Raw genomic sequence first — 17,188 nt, 5'->3', positions numbered from 1 at the left:
GACAAAGATTTCCTACAAAATTCAGACTTTTTCCTGTGTTGACTACTTCAATGCTGCTTTTAATGTATTGATTACAAGATTTTTCCAAAATAGTCATAGTGTGCTATTTCGCTGGCACCTCCAGCACATGCCCAGTGTACCTAAGGGTGACACAGTCTTCGGCCGTAATGTCAGAATAATGTTAGGAGATAAGAGTTGTCACCTTTCCTCAGACGAGGTCACTGAGGCTCCAGAGGCACTGGTCCAAAGTCACCTGGTCAGTATATGGCCGAGCTGGTACGGCACACAGCCCTCCTGGCCAGTTCTTGTCTTTTGGGTCCAGCCTGGTTTGAGAGCACGGATTTGAGGTCGGCTGCCTGGGCTCAAAAGCCAGTGTCGCATTTACTGTTGGCCAGCTGGTGTCCTTGGGCAGATCAGTTTTCCCCTGTGTCCTGTGTCCTCTTCTGTGAAGTGGAAATGCTACTCATTTCCACTGCATTCTGGGTGTGAGGATCTATAGCCCCAGGCCTGCTCTAAGCCCTTTACCTACAGAATCCCCCCAGCCCCCTGTTTTACAGAAGGGGACACAGGCAGTGAGCGAGGTTACACAGCTAGGAAACGGTGGCCCTGGTAAGAGCTGGTGCAGGCGTGTGGGTGTTTCATACTGGACGGACCTCCAGCAAACTGGGTGGTTGGCACCTGCTGCAGACGGCGGCTATCCTTTACCTCGGAACTGGGCGTTTCCTGGGGGCTGGGAAGCACAAGGCCACAGCTTCCCGTCTGCTCCGGCCCACTTGCTGCCCCCCATGGTGCAGGGAGACGGCCCAGGCCAGGCCATCCCTCCCTGGCCCCGGGGCCACAGCAAGCCTGGGCGGGCGGGGCCAACTGAGCCTGGCCTTAAAAGCAGCCAGCGCTGCAGGCGGGCCACTGACGACCATGGCTCCTCGGAACCTGCCGCTGGCCCTGGGCCTGGCCCTGCTCACACTCTGCCTCCTGGTGCTGCCTCAGGACGCACGGGCCAGGCACAAGTTGGGAGGATTCCAGACCCTGTCGCCCGGCGACCCGCAGGTGGTGAAGGTGGTGCAGGTGGCTATGGCCGACTACAACAAGGGCAGCAACAGCCTCTACTACTTCCGAGACACGGACACTCTCAAGGCGCAGAGGCAGGTATGGCCGGGGATGAGGGTCTTGCGGGGCAAGCGAGATGCCCAGCTGGTGTCTGGTTAAGGGGGCGCCACAAAAATAATCAGCATAATGTTTTAATACATTTTAAAAAATCAAGTTAATGCAAAAAATTCACGGTGCACAAAATATCCAAATTTCTAATAGGATCCAGCTGACCTGCACAGCTTACCGGCCTCACCCCAGTCCCCAGCCTGATGCTGGGTGGGCCAGGGAGAGGGGCGAGGGGGCTAGGGCTGTGGGCTTCAGGATGCTGTGCTTGGGGACATGTGCGATCTTGGGCTCAGCCTACTGTGTGGCCCAGGCCTCTGGCCCTCTCCCCTGGGATGCCCACCAGAACTGCCCCCAGCCCAGGTCTGCATCTCAGGGCCAGCATGCTGAAAGGTATCCCGTGGGACAGGAACGGGAGATGGATGAAGGTAAGGGGTCTGGGCTAAGGCTAGTTTCCCGGCACCCCGACTTGCCACTGTCCTCTGTTCCTAGCTGTTGGCTGGCTTCAAGTACTACTTGACTGTGGAGATGCAGAGCACAATCTGCCCGAAGAACAAGGTGGATGGAAACACCACAGATGTCACCCACTGCCCCCTGGCCACAGGCGTACAGCAGGAGGTAACAGCCCTGTGCCCAACCCTCTCCAGCCTGAGCACCTGAGGTCCTCAGGTTGTCCAGTCAGAACCTGCTCCTGCCTTCTGGGTGACTCAGCCCCCAGGCCAGGGTTGGGTGCTGAGATGAGGGCACTGGGGCTTTTTCCCTGGGGTGCAGAAGTTGGCTAGAAAGATCTGGGACCTAGTTGTGGCCATCTCACCCCCGAGTGTTGCAGGCAGAGGCCTCCTGGGAGGAGTCCAGCCAGGGCCCAGGCTCACTTCTTTCTCCACACTCTGCAGAAGCTGCACTGCAACTTTGTGGTCTTAGTAGTTTCCTGGAAGAATATCTCCTACCTTCAAAAACACAACTGTGTGCGCATGGAGAGCCCTGCGGAGCAACCGGAGGGAGCTGGAGGGCGTGGATGAGAGCCAGTGAATCGGTGGAAGGCACTCGCGAGTCTGGGGGCCACGTCCATCAGTAAACCGCTAGCACTGCTGCTTGAATCCGTCTGGCTGCTCACTCCTCCCCCCCAAGCTGACACCCCCCCAGCTCCTGGGGGTGCTCATACCATCCCCAGCTGGGCCTCTGTGGTCCCAGCCCAGACAGTGCTGAGGGTGCAAGGTACAGCCCCCAAATCTGGAGTTCCCCAAGGCCCCCATCAGCACAGACAAAAGAGCAAAGCTCCAAAGCCTCCCAATACTCTGGTTAATGGGGTGGGAGACAAAGGCCCAGCACAGCAACGATGCCCCAAGACCAGAAAGGGACGGAGTCGGTGAGGACCTTGAGAAGCGCCTGAGCAATGGTCCCTCTCCGCTCCCAGGATAACTCAGGGTAGCATGTGGTGGGTGCAGCCTGTGGGGCTCCAGGACACCGAGTTCCCAGCCTGTGAGATTCTTGAACCCACATGGGGCCCAGGGGTGGCAGAGCCCCTGGGAGCCAAGAGACCACAAGATCTGAGGGGGGACTCTCATGTGCACACGTGGGCCGCACGCCAGGACTCCCCAGTGCTTTGCCCTGGGCAAGACCCCTGGAAGGGGCTGCACTGGGAGCCCCAGGGAACCAAGGTCAAATCTACTGCCCATAGGAGAGATGAGGGGACAGATTAATTTAATGTTATTTAGAGAAAACAGAGTTGCAACATTTTTGCACACCTGAATTTGCAGTTACAGTTCATACTTGCTATATACACACACACCCAGAACTCAACACACCACACATGCAACACACACACTTAGATGCTCCTACACACATACAGGAAAAAACACACGCACACAGCCTAGCAACCCAGAAACACACAGAAGCAACACCCCCACCCCCAACTGAGAAACAACCTAGAGATGTATACAAACTTCCCACTACAAAACCCCGGAGCCCCATGTGCCTCATCCACACCTTGGACAGGATGGGCATAAGCCTGGAGCACCAGGTGTGGGTGCTATCAGGCCCAGGCAGACAGTACTGTGGTGGCTGAGGAGGGTCCCCACAACCTGCTGCCCCTCCAAGCAAGGCTTCACGCCCCAATGGGCCTGCCTGGTCCCCTGCCCCATGCTGCAACCCGATGAGGAATAGCCCCAGCACACCATGCCCTCTGCCCTCCAAGGCCACGTTGTGGGGGACAACAGAGATGGAAAACAGATACAACCCCCACAGGGACGTCTGAGTTGCTAAGGGGCTGTGTTTGACAGGAGTAAGGGATGCAGGGGAAAACTCCCAGCCTGGCTTCTGCCTAGGCCTGCCAGCTGTGGCAGCTCCAATAGCCCAGGGGATGCAGTGGGGCAGCTGCTTGGATGGGCTCCCATATGCCACCAAGCAGGAGCCTCCAGCACGGGGCTGGCACAGGGTGGGTGGCAGGAAATGCTTGTTGAATGAGTGAGAGGTGGTGGGTGAGGTGTGGCCTTTCCACCCTCAGGATCTGTGCCTAATTCCCAGATGGTATTTCCTCTGCATAGTCCATGGGTCCTGAGCCAGGCAGAGCCCTTGGCCAGGCCAGGGTGGGGAGGTGCTGTCCTCAGGCCCGGAGGCTGCACCACTGTCTGGTCCAGCCTAGAGGCAGGGAGATGGCTCACAGCACTGCCCATCAGCCCTCAGTCCTCACTCCACATCCTGCTCCCAACCCCCTTCAGCAGTACTGCACCCCAGCTTCACTAAAGGTAAGGCGGGTGCTGCAGGATGTGGAAGATCCCCTCTGTTTGGAGAGGCCCCAGGGTGGGCTTGAGCTTGACCCAGATGAAGATCTCCAGCACACAGGACAGACCCAGGCACTTGGGGACTGGGGTCAGCATACCACGGCCACCCCAACCATGGGCATCCTGCCCAGGCTCAGGCTGAAAGTAGGGGTGTTCATCTAAGGCCTAGACCAGGCAGGCTGGGGAGCAGCCATCAGCCTCATTCCCCACTTTCCTTTGGTGGAGGCTCAGCCATTCCACACGCACACCTGCTCCCACCCCAACGCCACAAGGACCTGCGCAGCCTCCGCCGTGTACGCCTCACTGAGGCTCTTTGGTCTGACCCCAGGCAGGGCAGGGTATGGCAATGACCTATGAGCTGTGGATTTGTGCTACCCCATGAGCTGGCACCCTTATATGAGATGCTGAGGGCCCTGGCAGACCCCAGTTCCTGGGCTGGAGCCTCATTTCCGGAGCCTCCTGGTCCCCTAGGCACTGATGCCTGTGTGCTGTTCTGACCTTTCCCCCACCCTTGGGCCAGACAGACCTTCCTCCATAAAGCAGGGTGACTTCCCCCTCGCCACTCCAGCACTGAGCCTGGCCCACTTTCCACATCACTCTCCAGCTGCTTCTAATGCACCGCTGGCCCAAGCTAGGGTACCAGGTGCGGTGGGGCTGAGGAGACAGAGAACAGCCCACCCCACATGCAGCACGATCCACACACACGAGTGTTCGTGCACACAGCTTCCCCTGCCCTGTGCCTTGGCCCGGCCAGGGAGGACACAGAGCAGCTTGGGGTTTTAAAACTCTGTTGAGGCGCGGCCCTGCAGGCCTGACAATCATTCCAGCAGATGTGGAGACTAGGCCGCACCCACCCTGGCAGGCAGCTTGTCAGTGCTGCAGCCTGTGGCCTGCATGGGGGTCCCCTCTCTTTGGGTTCACTTCCTGAAGTCCTCCTCTCCAGCCTGTGGGGGAAGCAGCAGGAGGGTGTCTGAGCCAGTGTGGCATCTTCCTTCCTGCACACCCATGTCACTGTTGTTCAGGGTCACTTCTTGGCATGAGCCCCTCAAGCCTGGCCTTCCAGGGCCCTTCCCCTCCCTCCTCCAGGCCTGCCCAGGCTTGCCTTAAATGCAGTGTCCACAATCTCATCAGTGATGGAGGCCTGGGAGCGGAATTTCTGTTGATGTTGCTCCACCCCAGCCACCAGCTGTAGGAAGTGGACCAGGAGCTCTTGCTGCCTGGGAAGTGGGGGGAGGCCAGACCTGGCAACCTGCTTGGCTTGGCCTTCTGGGCCCCCAGAGCCCCCAGGCAGCTCTTCTTGCCTGCGCCTCCCCTTATATCACCTTAGAGCTCCATTTCCAGCCACAGCCACAGCTTTCTGAGTGTGGCAGTTCATGGAGTGTTTCCTTTCCCACAGATTAAAAGGCCCCATGTCTGCCTGCACCACAGAGGGTTCTGCCCATTGTTTACCCCCTCAAGCGTCCATCCCTCCATCCATCCACCCACCAGCTTGGCCTCCAACTATCCATACCTCCCCTTGCACCCACTCAACCACTTACCCATCCACCCACCCCTACCTGGGTATTCACTCTCCTGTCTGACCACCCCATGCACCCACCCCTTCAGCAAGCTGTACAGCCACCTACTTAAAGCTCCACCATTCACTCACCCAACTACCCACTGACTAAATCCCTTACCACCTGCTGGTCTTATCAATCCATCCATCAAATAGCACTGAAATCAGTTAACACTGCCAGGTGCCCAGAGGACTCATTTGTGAACAAGAATCAGCCCCGCCCTGGAGCAGTTTAGTCCATCCAGTGCCCCAAGAGCAAACCCAGCGGGAACACAGGGCACTGAGGGGCCTTCGGGAGGAAAACCTCACCTCCTCAGCAAGGGCTTTCAGAGGAAGGGCCACCGAGCTGCTTTTGAAGGCTGGGGAGGGTTTGCCAGGCTCAGGCTGGGTTCCCCCTCCCCCCTCCAGAAGAGTGGGACTGGGCCGGGGCCCCCACAGGTCTCAGGGAGGGAGGGTCAGAGAGCTAGGGAGTCGGAGGTGGTGACCCTAGGAGAGGTCAGAGCATGCCCCAGACCTCATCGCAGGGGAGGCAGGGGCCCTTGTTGGGTTCTCAAGTCAGGGGGAGGGAAAAGCCAGAACTCCTTTTAACAAGACTTCTCTCTAAACAAAGAAGAAGAAAAAAAGAAAGAAAAGGAGGGAAAAGATGAAAACAAATCAAAAACAAGAACAAAGAGCACTCTCAGTGGAGATGGCCCAGCAGGGAAGGACGTGGAGCCAAAAGCTCCCCTGGGAAGTGTGGAGATGGCCGGGAGCAGTGCGTGGAGCCGGGCCGGGGGCCAGGAGGTGCAGTGGGCAGGAGGAATTCGGCCTCCCAATCTCCGTCACTGAGCCTGGCGCTGGCTGGGCTGCCGGAGAACATTCTGGGCAGAGGCGACGGTGTGCGCAAAGGCGCAGAGGTGAGGTAGGTGCTGTGCTTGGGGAACAGGGTGGGTGAAGCAGGGATGTGGGGGGTGGCAGTGGTTGCAGTGAAACAAGGGAGGTTGGCAAAGGCTGGAACACTAAAGGCCTCTGGGGCATGGGCTCTGCAGGCATGAGGGGAGCCTGCAGGGTGCCAGCTGTCAGGCCGCCCGTCCACTGGTTTGAAGCTAGTGGAGATGAGGTCGGGCAGGGCCCAGCTTTCAGAGAGAAGGTTCTCTCTGGGGCCAGGCCTGAGACTCAGGAAGCAGGAACCTGGGCCAGGGTCCCCCAGACAGGAACACAGCCACAGGTCCGCAGCTGACCTGACTCAGCTGGCCACTGCCATGGACAGGAATGAGGTGTCGACCACCTGCCTCCTAGGCCTGTATCCAGGAGATCCCCAGCCCACCCTGTCCTCATCCCTCCACTGAGCAGAAGTCCACCGCAGCCTCCTGGCCCAGCACGGGTCTCTGGAGGTGGATCCCTCAGTGACAGGGGCTAGTCTGTGTCCTCTTTGGGTCCCTAGAGTCTTTGCAGGGCCTGGCCCTGGGCAAGGGCCAGGGAAGCTCCGTGAGTAACAAGATGAGCAGAAGCCCTGTTCCGCCGGGATCTGCCCCTGCCCCTGGTGCCCAGCCTCACAGGGCCTTCGGCCCTTTAGGCATTTGCAGGATTCTCTTGGTGACAGAAGATGATGGGTGAGCCGAAGCCACTCATGGTCTCCACGTCCCACCTAAAGGCTCTGTGTAAGCCTTGGTGCTCCTACCCTCGTCCTGAGCAGAGGGCAATGTCCCTCTCCCAGCAGCCCACAGGTCAGGCCCCGGACTCCTCCCCTTAGACCCGAGGCCTCCCTCCCTTCCTGTCTCCTTACTTCTCCGTCATGGTCCCCAGTTTTTTCTCAATGAGTTGCTTCTGTGTAGTGTGTTTACTCATCACCTCTTCAGGATCTGGATGTAAAGAAGGGGGAGGTCAGGAAGATGCCCGGATGGACAGGGGGTACAGGGAACCCCAGGTGTCATGGAGATAGGCAAACAGGAGCTAAAGGAGATTTGTCCGGGATGGCCCCAGAGAGGTGGCTTCTCTGGGCCTGGACTGGGCAGCACTTCTGTTTGTTCAGTTGCCTGTCCAGCAGCCACTCCCTCTTCTTCTGGTAAAAGTCTTCCAATTATCCTGAGAAGCCACTCCTGCCCCTTTTGGGTCCATGTGCTCTAGCTGGAGCTGACCTCACCCTGGCAGCTCCAAGGACATGTGACTCAGGCCTGGCCAATCAAAACAGCCCATCTTTTTATTTCCAGTGATTGGTTCAGAAATAAGAAAGAGACCAATCTAGGCAGGGAGACTCATTTCTGGGCCTTTGTTGGAACTGCTGGGAGAAGAGGACCTCTCTGCTGGGAGTGCTAGGAGTGGCTAACCAGTGAGGACTTGGGACCAGAGTTGCAGGTGGCTAATTTCCCACCACAAGGCAAGAGTAGCCCGAAGCACAAAACCACATAGAGGGCTACAGAGCAGAAATAGAGACCAAATCTCAGCCAGTGTTTGAGTCCTGGATCTAGCCATTCCTGAAAGCCCCCACACCAATTTGCTAAGTAATTTGGGCCAATTAATTCCTCTTTGCTTCAGCTTTCTTGCACTGACTGTCCCTGATGGAGAGGGCAGGTGAGGGACCAGGTGACCTCTGACAACACTTAGTCCTGTGGTGTTGATGATCCTAAGAGTGAAATTCGGAATCTCAGATTTGAAAGTTCTGAAGATCTTTAAGTGGGAAGCAAAGTAATTGGCTCAAAATCAATTCACCCAGAACATCAGGTGCATAAAAATGAATGTGTACAGGAAATTCCATTTTTGTAGACTCTCAATCCACATTGAGTGACTCTGGACAAGTGTGTAAAACATCTTGACAAAACCCTCAAAGGCAGTTGAAACCATCCCGTGTAAAATCAACTGCTATAAACTTTATAAGGTATCGAGAGAAACAAGCATTTGGTGCATCATAACCTGGCTAAGTAGTAGTAGTCATTTCAGAAACAGGACTTTCAAGAACTGACTATCCCTTTAATTGACTTTTGAATGATTGTCCTAGAGCTCTTTGGATCAGATTCTAAGCTCTGAAAGTTTGAGTCTCAGATTCTAAAACTCTAAAAATGAGCCAGTACTGTGTGTGTGTGTGTGTGTAATCACTATGATGTATACCTGAAACTAATGTCAACTACACTTCAATTAAAAATTTAAAAAGTGGTTAAAATGGCAAAGAAATAACAACAAAACAAAACGAAGCCTGGAATTCTGTGTCTGACTGTGGAAGGAGGGGAGGGCCAGTACCTGCTCTGCTGAGCTCCGCCAGGGAGTCATCCAGCAGCTTCTCATGGTTCTGCGCAGCCTTCTGGGAAGAAGAGGCCTCCGTCCTGCCAGGGCTTCATGCCTGCCCATTCCTGGAGCACCCTCCTCCCTTCCCTCCAGCCTCTGTGCCCCTCTCCTTGTGTCCCTAATTGGTCCACCTGATCTGCCCCACTTGGTACCTCCTGCTTCACCTTCTGCAGGCCTCTGAGCAGTGCCATCTGGAAGCTGTCCACCATAACAGCAATCACCAGGCTGTGGAGGGAGCAGGCTGTGGGGCACCTGAAGGAGGCGGCTGTAGGAGAGGCCCTGCACCCCCGTCTGGGTTCCTCATGGTATGACCAAGGTGAGAGGGCTGGAGATGGCGTGCCCTGGGGTTGGGTGGTCAAGCTGGGGAGCAGAGCTCACTTGAGGAGGATGAAGTATTGGATGACGATGTAAATCATGAGAAGGGGGATGATGTACCAGGCGCCTGGGAGACAGGATGTTGTTGGATCTTTGAGTTCCTGGCCGGTGCTCCACACCCTGGCAAAACCCCACTTGACCTTGGGGTAACTGAGCCTTCAAGGTCTGCCCACCCAGCCATGCCTGCCCGCCACCCAGCCTGGGCCCGCCCCACCCTGAGCCCGGCTGTCCAGGTAGATGAGGGACCAGTCATCCAGGGTGAGCAAGGTGAAGAGGGTGAAGATGGTGGTGAAGATGTTCTGGAAGCGCTTGGGGTCGGATTGGTGGAACAGCGCCCGGAGCACCACAGAGAAGAGTACTGGCGGTTCAGGGCCACACCAGGGGCAGGGGCAGGGGCCCCACCCCATCCCATCCCCACCCCGCCCCCACCGCGCCACGGCCCTGCCCCAGCCAAGGATACAGAGGCAGGTGAACATGAGGATGAGGACGGCAGCAATGGATGGCAAAGACTGGGCAAGGTTCCTGGTTAGTACGTGGAGGCTGGTCAGGAAGCTGTGGGCAGAGGTGGGGATTTGTGCCCAGCAGCTAGAGCCAACCCTGAAGGCAGGAGGTCCCTAATTTCTAGTGACTTGGGGGGGGTCCCAGCCCATCTAGAAAATGCAGAGGCAGGTCTTCATGGAGGCAGGAGGCTTATCAGAAGCCTGCTTATCCGTCAGTAGCTGGAGTCTGTAGCCACTCTGCCCCCATCCCTTGAATGGATCCTTGGGAGCCCAGGCCTCTGTCTCCTTTTCTTTGGAGTCCCCAAACCAGGAGGACGGCCATGACCATCTGACCTGAGCCTCCTCAGGACCAGGATGGCCCTCAGGGCCCTCAGGCTCTTGAAGACCCTGAAGATCCGGAAGATGCTTTGGTTGTAGACATTGGGCAAGGAGGACAGGGAGCTGAGCTGCATGAGCATGAAGTCCAGCACGGCCATAACCACGATGAAGAAGTCTGAGGGCACGGGGGTGCCTGGGTGTGACAGGCTCCCGCCCAGACCCACCGCCTCCCGGCGCCGTCACCCTATGCCCCTGTGCCCATTTGTCCTCGGCAACCCCGAGGGCTTCAGTGGCTCCCACTGCACATGGGTAGGCCCCATCCCCTCACCCAGATTGTTCCAGGAGTCAGAAAAATACTTGAGGCCCAGAGCAATGATCTTGAGCACAGCTTCCACCACATAGATGCACAGGAAGATGGAGTCCAGGGCCATGAAGTACCACTCTGTGGGACACCACGGGCTCCCTCAGGACCAGCCCCAGGGACCCCGGCCCCCACCTCCTCCTCCCGCTGTGGAGCCTCTCACACACCCCTTAAAAGGAGAGCCTGGCTCTGCCCTGATGGCTTTTTGTTTTGACTGCTCTATGCCTCAGTTTTCTTGTCTGTAAAACAACCATAGTAACAGTCTGCCTGACAGCATTTTCATGAGCATTAGATGCATTCAATGCAGTAAAGTGAAGCCTGAAACAGCCTGCAAGAAATGGCAACCATTCTTCTCTCCTTAGTTCATGTGCCCTGTGGCCGGTCCATTCCTTCACCCTGTCCCCTGGTTTTAGGTAAGGCCGCCTTCTCAGGTTTCCCCCTCTGACGCCCCCCCACCCCGGGGGCCTGCCCCTCTGGGTCTCCCGGCTCTTCCAGCAGACCTGGGCCTAGGTTCCCTCCCCAAGCAAAACGGTATATTTGGAGTAGGTGCGCCACCTGGTGGCGTAGCGCCAAGAGCACATCCTCCAGTTTAACTGGCCTTTCCCGTCTCTGGCTGGTTGGTTGACCCCAGCAGTACCTCTGAGCTTCATCTCTCATACCGTGCAATGTCGTCTATTTCCCAGGGGTGAGGGTCAAGTACGGTAAGTTATGTAAATAAATCACCCAGCACTGGATCAGGCCCAGAGAGGCCCACAACATCATCAATGGCCTTCTTCATGCAAACCAGCTCCCCAGCTCTTACCACCCCGGATCTCGACTTCAGTGAAGGTCTGGGCCACAAGCATGATGGTGTTGAGACAGATGACAAGGAAGATGAAAGCTTCAAAGACCAGGGACTCAGTCAGATTCCTGAGCATTCTCCGGAGGTCCTGAATGAGGTGGCTTAGTTTTTCCCACAACCAATGGAAGAGGTCCGCAGTGTGCATCTTCTTGTGAGCCCGCTGGGCTCGGATCGCTGTAAGAGGCCAGAAAGTCAAGTCTGTGTGGGAAGGGGCATGAGGATCCCAAGCCCTCTCAGGCTGTGCCAGGGTTCAGCCTCCTGCCTGCCTGTTGTCTGCCATTCACTCACCAGGCTGCCTTTTTGCTAGTCCTGGGCTGGCCACAGGCCTGACTCTTTCCATGGAAGATGCCAGCCTGTTTGCATCTGGGGGCTGCTCAAGCACATCTCCATGCTGCTAAACCTCCATAACCTTTACTCACATGTGCATGCATGGAAAACACGATCTCCTGCCACCTCATCCTCTCGGGCACCTCGCCCTCTCTCCTTAAAAATCTACTGAAACATGTCCTCTTGCTGCCTTCCCTACCTCCCTCCAATTAGACACTCACCCCTATCTGTTTGTTTGTGAGACCATTGCTATGTTCACTGAATTACTAGGGGCCAAGTTGGGGGTGCCCCTCCCTGCCCTTAAACAAGACCCTCATTAAAGCACTGGCTCCCAGTCTCTGTCCTCAAGAAGCTCACAGGTTAGTGGGGGAAATGTGGACAGAATCCACAGTGGTAAGTGTTCTGATACGGAGGATAGGCCCGCATCACTGGGTAGTTTGGGATTGCCTGTTTAAGTGACACCCCCTGCTGTGGAGCCCGCTGAGGGCAGGTTCGTCTTCCCTTTGCTGCCAGGACTCAGACAGGCCAGGCACCTGTATTAGACAAGAGGAAATGCTCAAGAGGTGAACATGTGAATGAACAAAGCAGTGACTGGATGAACAAACAACAGATGGCCTGAAGACATGCATCATTCAAGGAATAAAAGATTGGATGCTGAATAGCAGGTGAGTGAATAGCCAATGGAATACATGTGCAGGTGAGAGTCGTGACTCATGACCTGTGGGAGGTCGGTGCAGGGCGTGCATTAGGTCTGGAATCTGAGTCCCGCAGTGGGAGTTGAGTGGGGGGGTATGAGCCAAGACTCACTTCTGCGCTTCTGAGTTTGCTCATCTTCGGTCCAGCTTTCTGAGATTTTAGAGGAGGAATTCAGAGGATGGACTTCGCTGGAGATCTGGGAGACATATGTGAGAACCATACTGTGGGAATGGGTTAGGCCGAGGGCCGAGCTCTGTGCATGTGCCCCGCGAAGTTGGAGAGGCCCTGAATGAGAACAGGCAGAGTGAAGGGAGGCACTGACCATGCTGTGGAACTTGTGTGGGCCAGAGACTTGAGAAGTTCCGTGCTGGTGGTCCCTGTAGTGCTGGTCGCCATGGAGGTGATCATAATGTGCACTACGGCTGTGCTCGGCATGGTGGTGCTCCCCGTGGTGGTGCTTGTGGTCCTGAGGTGTGCCGTGGTGGTCGGATGCCACAGAGGAATGGTGGGAATAGATCTCTCCATGATGAAAAGACCGTCTGTGGTGGTGAGCTTCACGATGCTGGTGGCCGCCATGGGGACGGGCCTCACTGCGCTGGTGGGGGTCGTCTGAGCGCTGGGGCTCTTTATAGTTGTAAGGCTTGTCTTGGTGGTGGAGCTCATTAGGGTGGGAAACCTCACTGTGCTGGTGGGGCCCCCCACGGTAGTGCCGACCGTGGTGTCTCCTGCCGCCATGGTGCCACACATCATCAGAGCGGTCCTTGCCATAGGAAGGGTGGGAGAGGGTGGGGCCCCGGGAAGGATGGAGGACAATAGATGTGGAGCAGGGGGCTCCATCATGATGGTGGGCCTCATCATAGTGGGGGGAATGGTGGTGGGAGTGGGGAGAGTGGTGGGGAGGGTGCTGGGGGGCACGGGGTGAGAGGGCATTGTCCTCAAAGTCTCGGACCTCACCAAGGCGCTGAGTCCTTCTACGACGCTGGGACAGCCTGTGGTGGTGGGTCTCGTGACGGCGGTGGGCTCCGCCATGGCTATGCCTGTGGTATGGAGTTGAGAAGCCAGAGGGAGACAGCGCATCCAGATCGATGGTGTCTGCCTCATTTGTAGCCGTCTTAGTCACTGGGGGTTGGTCCATGACTGTGCTGGAAACCCCAAAACGCAGAGCTCAACACAGGGCCTCGTCAGGCCCCTTCCCTGTCTGCCCTGCACAGCCGGCTCCTGGTGCTGGGCCTTGGAGGGAAGTGTGACTCTCACGGAATTTTCCCCTCTGTGATGTCACCTGCAGGCTCTGTTCATGTCTGATTCCCAGATATCTCCTCCCACGCTGCGGTGCGGAACCAGGGATCATTATGTCTAACTTCTTCATTGTAAAATGTGGAAAATGAGGTCAGAAAAGAGAAGGGACTAGCCCAAGATGCCCCAGCAGGTCAGTGGCAAAGCTGGACACTGCAGTCAGGGTGCCACCTCAGCAGCTGCTATAGCCCTGTTGGTGAAAAAAGCTCTAAGAGGCCAGGTGCTCTGGCCCCCAGTCCTACCTAGATACCTGTTGGCTCTGGGGTTCAAACCAGCCTGATAATCATAAGTAGGTGTGTGACCTTGTTCCTCACTCTTCCTGTGTCTCAGTTTCTTCTTCTGTGAAATGGAGATTATAACATCTACCTCATAGGATCAAAAAAGTTAAGATATGTTAAGCTTATACTAACAGCACAGTAAATGTTAATTGGTATTATTATTCTCTCCTTGATCATTGACAGTGATGGAAACCTCACTCTTAGGTTATTACTAAATAAAACTATCAGCCACAATTTATTGAGAACCTACTTTATGTACTTTTAATTTGATCTTCACAATAACCCTACATGATGGATATTATTATCCCCATTTTACAGAGGAAGGTGCTGTGGCTCAGGGTATAAATGAGTTGCTCAATTAATAAGAATTTAAGATTGGTACTAACTCCAAAGTCTTTCCCTGTAACCACATGCTATCCTGTCTTCCTGTTGTAATCCACTGCAAAGCTTTTACTGTACACAAAGTTCATTTGTGCCCAGGGCAGTGCTTCTGGAAGCTTCAGGCCACTCCTTTGACTACGGCTACTTCCTGAGTGCTTGGTTACAGCCAAGTCCACAGTGGCACTGGGCACCAGTCTCCCAGTGATGAGAGAGACATGTCCCCTGCCCTCAACGAGCTCACTGTCCACTGCCAGCAGGGAGGAAAGAGTTTGCGACAAGCCTGCTAGTTGTTGCACGGATCCATTCCCTCTTCTTCCTGGGCACACGGCCTCCCAACTAGAGATTATATTTCCCAGTGTACATTGCATCTAGCCGTGGCCAAGGGTTAAGAGCAGAAGTAATGTGAGAACTTCTTGGATTCAAAGCACTGGGCATGTGCACCTCTCCTTCCTATGGGCTGGAGCGTGGATACAACAAGCAGACAGGATTAACACTCTAGGACAGAGTTTTAAACTAGTCTTTGGGGCCACAGAAATGGCCTTGAGATGTTTCTAGGCCAGGGGTTTTGTACTGTGATTGATAAAAAGCGGGGGTGGGGACATTATTTTTTAATTTCATGTGCTGTGTGATGACAGCGCTCTCAGTGATGAACAGGAACTGAGCAGTCTTGACACCATCACGCAGCCCCTCCGGCAGCACACGGTGGGGCTGTGTTCACCCGTGGGGTCCTTTCTCAGTTTTCACCGAGATCAGGAAGTTTATGCATCATTTGTGAACACTGTGTTGCCTGAAGGGGAGGTAAGACTGACGGCATCAGTCTCGCCCTCTGAACGCACTGATGACTGGCTGCAAACAAACTTTCTGGTGTGAAAGAAAATGAGAAGAAATTTTCCTTCTAAAGAAATATTTTTTATATGCTGTGACCCAGCTGCCCTTTTGCTGATAATATAAACACTATAAAACATGAATTATCCAGGTTAGAAGTGAATTTCACTATGATTCGTATGTTTTGCAAATTTCTTGTTTAGTTTTGCAACTCTTTTGTATATCTTATTAGTGAGACAGGGTCCGTGGGTGTAGTCAGGGTAGGGTGAGGGCCTCCGGAAAAAGCAAGGCAGGATATTTGCAGTCAGAGCAATGTAACTACATGCAAGGAAACCCCCCCACCAAAACTCTGTGTTAAACATTAAGCTCTAGAGTCATTCTTCAGTGAGATCAGTTAATACACCCCAGATAAAGAAGAGTAGCAATGTTTTATTATGCTAACCATTTATAATCATGTGTAAGGTCCTCTTTAGCATACTAAAAGGCCCAGGCCTCTGTGCTGTCTTTCCTCCTTCAGATCTGATGAAGTGATTTTGCAAACTGGGCAACTAATTTAGCAAGTAAGCCCAGGCATAAACAACACAGTAAAAGGCAGAAAGGATTCCACCTTAAAGATAAGATTGCATTTTAATACCCAAGAGGTTAAGACGTTAGAAATTCTTACTCTTCAGCAAATAGTACCTCAGCCCACCTTGGGGGCTGGGCAGGTGGCCTTGTTTCATATGCCCCCAGATCAAGATGCTGGTATCTCGGGGAGAAATCATCAGAGCAGGAAGTTGCTTGTGTTAAATTAATTCTAAATATTCTGGGACCACTTAATAAGCCCACACCCCTAAGCTTTTTTCCATGTTCTCGAAAAATCCTCATCTGCCTATAAAACCCCTAGACAACGCACCACCCCGGACTCTCTTGTCCCCTCCTGGTGTGAGCCGGGAGCTCTGTCCTCTCACTTTGTCTCTAAATAAAAGCCTGTACCTGGCTCTCCTACCTTGAGTGTTTGTGAAGCTCATTCTTCGGCTTTGTGAACAAGAACCCCGGCATCATTAGCATTTATTTTTTACAAATGTGTCCAGTGGTCCCATGTGGTGGTTTTTAAATTATGGGGTGTGAAATGAAAGAGTTTAAGACTACAGACAAATCTAGTAGGGTTTGTGATAAAGAATTACAAATTTACAAACTTCAGCAAAATTGAAAAGAATTTAAGGACAAATCAGACAGTTGCCAAATAAATGTGCTAATTGTTAGCTACTGGTATCTCAGAATAAACAGATTAAAGCTTTGTTTAAGGTTACATTCAGTAAAAAGGCTCAGAGAGCAAGTTATTTGGCAGCAGAATCTATTGTCCAGGAAAGAGATCCTAATAATGCCACCATGTAAAATTACAGCGCATGAAATGCTAGTGCAAGATGCCATACGAAAAAGTGAAAGGGTTCTACTTCTCAGAGAGAATGATAACTTGATGTATTGATGACATGTCACATGAGGCTGGAGAGCTTTTTGTTTTGTTTCTTTGGTAACAAACTGAAAAACAACAGATTCTTTTTCCAGGCTGATGAGTCAACAGATTTCACTGATAAACGCCATGCTATAGCACTTGTTAGATTTGTAATGCTGATAATCAAGAAAATTTTTTTACAGCTTTTACAAACAGATTGACAAGCTATATTTTATGTTTTCTTCCTATATAGAATCGGAAAGTCTGTTTCAGGAGAGCTATCTTGAACTGATGGTGTTCCCATCAAGAGTTTGTGCCATGAGAGTTTTCATTGCTCTTGTCAAAAAACAAAACCAACCAAAAACGAACATAAAAAACCTGATATTGTCACACACTCACTGCTTTATTCACAGAGAGGTGCTGGTGTCAAAAACTCTGGGAGATGGAAAAAAAATGGTGCTGCAAAATAGCTAACTTCATTAAAAAAGGACTAGTTTGCTCAAGAGTGTTTTAAAACATTCCACTTATGGTGATGTGTCAAAAGAATTGAAAGCAGGGACTTGAACAGATATCTGTACACCCATGTTCGTAGCAGCATTATTTGCAATAACTAACAGGTGGAAATGACCCAAATGTCCATGGATAGACGGGTGGATAAACAAAATGTGGTTTATACACACGATGGATTATCATTCAGCCTTAAAAAGAAAGGAAATTCTGACAACATGCCACAACATTGATGAACCCCGAAGACATCATGTTATATGAAATAAGCCAGAAAGAAAAGAATAAATTTTGTATTGTCAACAAATG

General features: G+C 53.5%; 2 protein-coding genes across 3 annotated transcripts; one reads left to right on the top strand and one right to left on the bottom strand.

Moving 5' to 3' along the window:
• Positions 1–634: 634 nt before the first annotated feature.
• Positions 635–2,242, top strand: CST6 (cystatin E/M). The gene is made up of 3 exons (XM_017656871.3): positions 635–1,146; positions 1,645–1,770; positions 2,046–2,242. Exons 1-3 carry the CDS (start codon positions 916–918, stop codon positions 2,169–2,171), a joined length of 483 nt encoding a protein of 160 aa, XP_017512360.3. The 5' UTR covers positions 635–915; the 3' UTR covers positions 2,172–2,242.
• A 127-nt stretch (positions 2,243–2,369) lies between these two features.
• On the bottom strand, positions 2,370–13,382 carry CATSPER1 (cation channel sperm associated 1). 2 transcript variants are annotated; one of them, XM_073217522.1, is made up of 12 exons: positions 12,486–13,382; positions 12,275–12,359; positions 11,102–11,314; positions 10,267–10,380; positions 9,954–10,113; positions 9,581–9,672; positions 9,335–9,478; positions 9,124–9,187; positions 8,898–8,970; positions 8,701–8,761; positions 7,253–7,328; positions 2,370–5,149 (listed from the first exon to the last, which is right to left on the bottom strand). In XM_073217522.1, the coding sequence occupies exons 1-12, from the start codon at positions 13,296–13,298 to the stop codon at positions 4,978–4,980; spliced, it is 2,067 nt and encodes a 688-aa protein (XP_073073623.1). In that variant the 5' UTR covers positions 13,299–13,382; the 3' UTR covers positions 2,370–4,977. The 2 variants fall into 2 exon arrangements, with proteins under 2 accessions (XP_073073623.1, XP_073073624.1); XM_073217523.1 differs by having other exon boundaries at positions 8,701–8,758.
• Between the last annotated feature and the right edge of the window lie 3,806 nt (positions 13,383–17,188).

Source organism: Manis javanica, chromosome 11, assembly GCF_040802235.1.
Source record: "Manis javanica isolate MJ-LG chromosome 11, MJ_LKY, whole genome shotgun sequence".
Lineage (NCBI taxonomy): Eukaryota > Metazoa > Chordata > Mammalia > Pholidota > Manidae > Manis > Manis javanica.
The sequence above is the reverse complement of the archived record's forward strand: the minus strand, read 5'-3'. Positions and strand labels throughout refer to the sequence as shown.

Coding starts and splice junctions, on each gene's coding strand:
- CST6 (XM_017656871.3), top strand. CDS start 916: ATGGCTCCTCGGAACCTGCCGCTGGCCCTGGGCCTGGCCCTGCTCACA. Junction 1,147..1,644: donor CTCTCAAGGCGCAGAGGCAG/GTATGGCCGGGG, acceptor CTCTGTTCCTAG/CTGTTGGCTGGCTTCAAGTA. Junction 1,771..2,045: donor CCACAGGCGTACAGCAGGAG/GTAACAGCCCTG, acceptor CACACTCTGCAG/AAGCTGCACTGCAACTTTGT.
- CATSPER1 (XM_073217522.1), bottom strand. CDS start 13,298: ATGGACCAACCCCCAGTGACTAAGACGGCTACAAATGAGGCAGACACC. Junction 12,360..12,485: donor CACACAAGTTCCACAGCATG/GTCAGTGCCTCC, acceptor TATGTCTCCCAG/ATCTCCAGCGAAGTCCATCC. Junction 10,381..11,101: donor TGAAGTCGAGATCCGGGGTG/GTAAGAGCTGGG, acceptor GGTGTCCCACAG/AGTGGTACTTCATGGCCCTG.